Source organism: Propithecus coquereli, unplaced genomic scaffold (assembly GCF_000956105.1).
Source record: "Propithecus coquereli isolate 6110/MARCELLA unplaced genomic scaffold, Pcoq_1.0 Scaffold79, whole genome shotgun sequence".
In the NCBI taxonomy this organism is placed as follows: Eukaryota; Metazoa; Chordata; class Mammalia; order Primates; family Indriidae; genus Propithecus; species Propithecus coquereli.
The window spans coordinates 5,399,221-5,406,114 of NW_012154062.1; the positions used below are offsets into that span (position 1 = coordinate 5,399,221).

Sequence of the window (6,894 nt, forward strand, 5' to 3'; positions counted from 1 at the left end):
CTGAGGCCCAGACAGGTTAAGGGATTTGTCAGCGGCCACACTGGCAGGGCAGGGGCTTCCTACGCCCTTTCTCCTTTTCCTGGGCATGATGACATCTGTGTGACTGCGTGTGTCTGGGTGGGAGGGAGCAGGGAGGGGCTAGGGGCTTCCTCCAGGAGGCAGAGAAGAAATATGTTTTTTTTTTTTAACCAGGAGATCATGTGAAATTGTGAAAATCGACCATTTTCTCTCACTCTCTCTCTCTCCTTCTGGGTCTTTTCCCTCTTTACTATCCCCATTAACTGCTATGTTTTGTTTTCTCTTCTCACCCGCCCCCAGACGCGAATGCAGAGCTTGAATCCCGATCCCAAAGCCCAGTACACAAGCATCTACGGAGCGCTCAAGAAGATCATGCGGACTGAAGGCTTCTGGAGGCCTTTGCGGGGCCTCAACGTGATGATGATGGGTGCGGGGCCGGCCCACGCCATGTATTTTGCCTGCTATGAAAACATGAAAAGGACTTTAAATGACGTTTTCAACCACCAGGGAAACAGCCACCTAGCCAACGGTATTTTGAAAGCGTTTGTCTGGAGTTAGAAAGTTCTCTTCTTCAACACGTCCTTCCCTGGGGTGTTCCTCCCTGTGACCCAGCGGCCTTACGCCTCGTCTTCGACACGCTCGCTCACGAATAAAGAACTCTAGAGTCGTGTGTGCACACACACACCCAGACACACGCACACAGGCTCACACACACGCTTGATTTTTTTCCGTTTCCCCTTCGCTTTCCGAAGCCTGGGGACAAATCAGTGACAGAGGTGTTTTGGTTGTCATTGCTGTGTGGGTTTTCTTTTGCTTTTTTGTTTTTAGACTTTCAAAAGCAATTAATGATCAGACATAGGAAAAACCCTGAATAGAAAGAAAACTTTTGAATGCTGGATTGCAAAAAAAAAAAAAAAGTTATCTGGACAGCTTCTTTGAGACTATTTAAAAACTGGTACAACAGGTCTCTACAACGCCAAGATCTAACTAAGCTTTAAAAGGTCAAGAAGTTTTATGGCTGACAAAGGACTCGCACCAGCGCAGAAGGCCCTTCTTCCCACCTTAAGCTTCGGGGGATTTGGGAGTTTTACCCCCCACTCTCTTGCGTTTGTCTGAGTTGCATCTCTCTGCCAGCAAGGGCTGAAATCGTTTTTTGTTTGGTTGTTCCGAGGGAGAGAGGCGGGGTGGGGGGTGCAAGTTGGCCAGCAGCTCTTACGTAAGGCATGTTCTACTGAGCCAGGGCCGAGCACTTCTGTCCTCTCGGGTGGGGTTGGCTTTTGTTGCTTTTTGTTTGGGTACAGAGTGGGAAAGTGTACTTATTTTGGCAAAATGCAGTTTTCAACATTGGAGAGGTTAGATGTGATCAGCTGTAACTTTTTCCCTTCTCCTTTGGTTCTACTCAAAAAGCATCCTTCCCATCAGCAAACCTCGGTAAATAAGTGCACCCGGCTGGCGTGCAGACGTTTGTTTTGCTTTTTAAAAATTGTCCATGAGTGGCATTTATGGAGACGGTCAGTAAGAGCCACACCCCGATGCTGCCCTGAGTCCTCAGTGCCCGGGCCCTCCTTTTGCTGAAACTGTCTCATGTAACGGTTTAGCCCCTCGAAGGGGGGTTGACGGAACCCATTTTATGCCAAGCTCTGCCCAGCGCTGTTTCAGCAATGTTGTGGTATCTGCTGTGGTTCTGTTTTGATCTTTCTGGGAATAATTACAAGTGTCTGTGCCGGGGTGAGGGGGATATTGTATGCATTTCTGAAGAGTTACCCTGGCTTTCCCACCTCCCAGTGGCAATTTTAATTACCGGGCAGTGTCACCGCAGAGGGAGGAACGCCAAAGCTGAAAGCAAAATTCCAGGCCCGATTCCGGCTTTTGAAGTTCCTGGTTCTTGAAGCCAGGCCTGACGAGACCCCTAGACGGGGTCAGTCATCCCCGAGTGGAGTCAGAGCTTTGCAAACTGACCCTGGAATTCTACCAGATTCAGATCTTCCTGATTTCCTCTTCTCTTGCCCATTTTCTTAAAAATGCCTGGATTTGAACCAAGGAATTTTCTTAAAGAGTTCTTTTTTCCCCCATTCCAGCTGTATATATGCTATTATCTCCTTCAATTGCCCCAGCTTAAGGTCAGAGTGAGTTAATGTGTAGACAATGGGAAAGGACAAGAGAGTAAAAATCTAGACAGTGGAAAAAGCCACGAAGTGAGGTTTCTGGGAACCACCCAGTGTTCGCAAGTCTAGCTTTTTCCCAGGGTTGACTACAAGAAAGAAAAGGAGGTTTCTGCAAGATTAAGATGTGGATAACTGTGCCTTTGTTCATATTCCCCATCTTTATCCAGTATTTCCCTGATTGGTTTAGGGTTTTAAGAGTCCACGTTCACCTGGGTGGAGCTGGTAGTACGTTTTGCTTCTTAGAAAGCTAAGTCCTAGGTTCCATCTGATTTTGGGTTCCAGGAACTTCCTGAGAACACTGGTTTCAGAGGGTAATTTTCTGGAGTTTGTTTTGCAGGGATAGCTGGGAGTATGGCCACCCTGCTCCACGATGCAGTAATGAATCCAGCAGAAGGTAACGTTTCATGGTCCCAGGGAGGGGCAGTAGGGGATGGGCAGAGGGGCAGAAAAACAGTGGGGGGACAGGGTGACTGCTGGCCCCCCATCAGAGCAAACAGGAGACTTGAATTCTTGACTATGTTATTTAAGGCCTCAAGAAGGGACATGAACATCTGAGCTTTATGGTATTTCTGTTTTTGTAAACAGAGCTTCTGGAAGTGTGGTCCACAGACCAGCAGCATCGGCATCTCCTGGGAGGTGTTAGAAATGCTAATTCTCAGGCCCCACCCTGGGCCAACTGGGTCAGAATCCTGGGGGGAGGGACCAGGAATCTGTTTTACCAAGCTTTCCTGGGGATTCTTTTGCATGCTTTTGCACTACTCTAAAACCCATGTGTGCACATGTGCATGTACTACACACACACACACACACACACACACACACACACACACCCACACACCCACCCCACCCCTGGCTCTTGTTAACCTTTATCAACTCTAGACAAATTTTGGGGGAACCCATCCAAGGCCATTTATTAGGGCTTATGTTCAATTTGCTTTTTAAAAAAATATTTGGAAGATTATGGAAAACTTCAAACGTTTGCGAAGGCAGAGAGAATAGTATTATGAACCCTTGCGTATCCGTCACTCTGCTTCAGAGATTAACATTGGGCCATTTTGTTTTAGCTGTCTCTCCCCACATTATCTTTTTCTTTTCTTTTGAATTTTGGGAGTATTATAAAGCAAATCTCATTTGCGCAGACGAGTTCTGTTAGCTTTCTGTGTATCCCAGCATCCTTAGCAGACATGGATGTGACTAGTGAGCCTTTTCGGGCCTGGTGCTGGGCATGCCTTCAGATGGGCTGTTCGATACCTCGCAGTGGCTTTCGGGGAGGTGTGGCTCTCTTTGTGCCTTTTCCCCCTGTCTAAAAATGGTCCCTTGCCAGAAGGGAGAATTGGAGAGAAAAGTTTCAACATTTTAAGTCTTGTGTTATGTAAGTTTGTCTATTTTTTGCCTTTGAAGGCTAAACCTTCTTGTTTGCTCTCAGCTACCTCCCATGTCCTAGCAGACAGGGGACTTGTTCTGGCCTTCAGGGCCCTGATGGGTCCGATTGGAGGTGGGGAGGGAGTCTCTGTCGCCTGGATGTTGACGTTTCCCAAATGCACAGGTGGAGCCAGGCACTCACCCCACCCACTTGGGTTTCCTTATTGCGTGTAGCGTGAGACACGCTGGGGGACTCACACGTTTTTCACTTTTTATTTAGAAAGTAGAGAGCTCAGAAAGACAGCCCATGTTCTGTTTTATTTTACACACATTATCCTTCTCAAGAGATACGATGGCCTAAGTAAACTTACCTGCCTTTATGGCTTGTCCTGTAATGAACAAGGACACTGTGTGTTCTGGGTGGAGGAATTCTTAGGTAGTCAGGGAGAGGGGAGAGAAATCCTTCCAGGAAGTATTTCAGTGAAAAACCGGAAATCCCTAAAGAAATATTCACTTACATAATATCATATATCTTGGGCTTCTTTTTTTATTTTGCTTAAACATTTTTTTCGCAATTCATACAGGGACCTGGTCAGTGACTAGTTCATTAGCCCTGTTAACCAAGCAAGGGTTTTGTTTATATTTTTTAAAGAGAGAAACATGAGGCTCTTTCTGCTTTTTGTTACGGTTGATTTAAGGCCCTTGTTTCTCTCAAAGTAAAGCACATTGTGTGTATTCATTTGGCCATATGTGGGGACCATTAAAGCTCTGAGCTCGGGTACCACGGTGAGCCTCATTTGCCTCTTGTCCTGTGAACCCCCAGTTACTTTTGCATTAACAGAGCCAGGGTCTGCATGGGAGATTGTCGTTGAACTTGGGCAGACATAATTCCAGTGTCTGTTCCAGTTGTACCATGACATGGAAACTAAAATCACCATCAGAGGCACAGACCCCGAGGACAGAGAGGGGACTCGCTTCCAGTAGATGTGCTGGGGATGGCGGGGCAGGGGACAGAGTTCAGATTTGTGGTGGGTGCTGAAGCTTCCTGCCAGGGGCAGCCAGGAGCTGGGAGATCAGATCAGCTCATCTAGCTCAAAGTGACTGCCTGGCTTGGGGGCCCTTTTGCGAGATTCAGGCAGGAGAAACTTAAGGAAATAGCCACCTTCCTGGCACTGGGTCCTGGAGATAAAAATGGAATTTTAACGTGGGACTGGCTGGAGCTGGCCCCCCGTGGCTTCCCGGGCTGGGGCTCTGTGTGCTCGTTCCTTGTGGCCTGTGACCAGCATGTCTAACTTGCTTGTTTTCCTTTACGGCTCGGCTTCCCACCTCACTCCGACCTGGGGTGGGGCCAAACCCAACCCACTGCCCACTGCCCGCCCGCCTGGCCTGCCCCGCGGCCCCGACAACAGTTGTGAAGCAGCGATTGCAGATGTACAACTCGCAGCACCGCTCAGCCCTCAGCTGCATCCGGACGGTGTGGAGGACCGAGGGTTTGGGGGCCTTCTACCGGAGTTACACCACGCAGCTGACCATGAACATTCCCTTCCAGTCCATCCACTTCATCACCTACGAGTTCCTGCAGGAGCAGGTCAACCCCCACCGGGGCTACAACCCGCAGTCCCACATCATCTCAGGCGGGCTGGCCGGGGCCCTCGCCGCGGCCGCCACGACCCCACTGGACGTCTGCAAGACCCTGCTCAACACTCAGGAGAACGTGGCGCTCTCCCTGGCCAACATCAGCGGCCGGCTGTCGGGCATGGCCAATGCTTTCCGGACGGTGTACCAGCTCAACGGCCTGGCCGGCTACTTCAAGGGCATACAGGCACGCGTCATCTTCCAGATGCCCTCCACGGCCATCTCCTGGTCTGTCTATGAGTTCTTCAAGTACTTCCTCACGAAGCACCAGCTGGAGAATCGAACTCCATACTAAAGGAACAGGCTATGGGAAGCGATTCCAGAATCTTTTATTCTTAACAGGCTTTCTGTGCCTGCTTCCGCTCTCTCGCCCTCACACTTAGGTCATTTTTTGCAGGGTGCTACCTGCGGGCCTTGTGTCCCCTGCTGCCTTAGAGAGAGGAGTGGGCGGGGTGGCCGCTCACCGGGAAGCCGTCCGCAGGGACATCCGAGGTGGCGGTGGACGGGCAGGACTTGGGAAGGGGAGCGAGAAATTGCTTTTTCTCTTCCTCCCCGGGCGGAATGTAGCTTTTCTGCTTCACTGTGGCAATCTCCTCCCTAGATCCTTAGATCACACAGGAGGGAAGAAAATATGCAGTGACTGAAAACAGGAAAGAGAAAAAAAAAAAAACAAAAAAAAATTTTATGTATATAAAAGTTCCATTACACAGTATAAAATAGATGGATAATGTTTATCCTTTATTTTTCTATGGAGAAGTTTTTGAATTTGTGTGTGTGCTTGTTCGTGTCTACATATAGTATTACAGCTGGGACTCTCAAGCTGTTTTTAAAAAACGAGAGGGTTGAATTCTTCCATCAGGTTTAGCTAAAAAGGCACCAAAGTACTAAAGCGCCGAACGTGGCCTACAACCGTGTTTAGCAAACCCCTCCGGATGGAAGTCTCACTTGAATGTAAAATAATAAATATTAAGTTTATATTTTGAATTTCTCTTTTTATGGGGGAAAAAAGGTACGTTGAAAAATCAAAATAATGATATATTACTCGCAGCTACCTTTTTTTTTTAAATTCAATTCAATCAGTCACCTTCATGTGCCTTTTTCCTATTGTCTTTCCTGAAAATTCCAGGACCAAAGTCCGGCCCTGGCACGTTTTCTCCTGCTGTGTACACACACGCACACATACTGGGTGGCAGGATCTCTCGCCCGGTAGGATGGTGGAGCCCAGTAGAATTAGGATGACTTGTCTTAACCTACCCAGACCGTCCTCCCCTATTGTGAAGTCACTGTGTGCCTCCCTGGGCCAGCACTTAGAAGCCCTGGATACGCCAACCCTTGGCTACTTGTGGGGCCAGTCAGTGGGATAAATCCTGCCTTTGTTCTAGGACTTTTTTCCACATCAACCTTTTAACTCAGGCACTTCAGGTAACTTGGTCTATGTATGTTTTGACTCAATATCCTAATCTTCTCCTGTATTTCCTGGTGCAGTGTAGGGAGTCTTAAAAACCCAGCAAGCGTACCTCCAGCATTTGTCCCGCTGCCCTGTCCCAACCATTAACCCCGCCCCACCCTTCCCCGGAGCTGGGAGCTGCTTCTCCGGAGCCATCCTGCAGCCTTGTTGGGTCCGTGTCACCTGAGAACACGAGGCCTCGAAGCCTTGTTTTCGGAAATGGTGCGTTACTGAGTCAGACCATGGCTGAGAGAAAACACAAGCCTG

At 48.6% G+C, this 6,894-nt stretch overlaps 1 protein-coding gene across 1 annotated transcript in view; it reads left to right on the forward strand.

The window, feature by feature from the left end:
* The window catches only part of SLC25A37 (solute carrier family 25 (mitochondrial iron transporter), member 37), a 35,405-nt gene extending 29,575 nt beyond the window's left edge, over nt 1–5,830 (forward strand). The window contains exons 2-4 of the mRNA XM_012663030.1: nt 319–547; nt 2,521–2,577; nt 4,955–5,830. Coding sequence (XP_012518484.1) covers nt 319–547; nt 2,521–2,577; nt 4,955–5,475 — 807 coding nt within the window. The 3' untranslated portion in view covers nt 5,476–5,830. The remainder of the gene's footprint in view (nt 1–318; nt 548–2,520; nt 2,578–4,954) is intronic.
* Nucleotides 5,831–6,894: the final 1,064 nt, after the last annotated feature.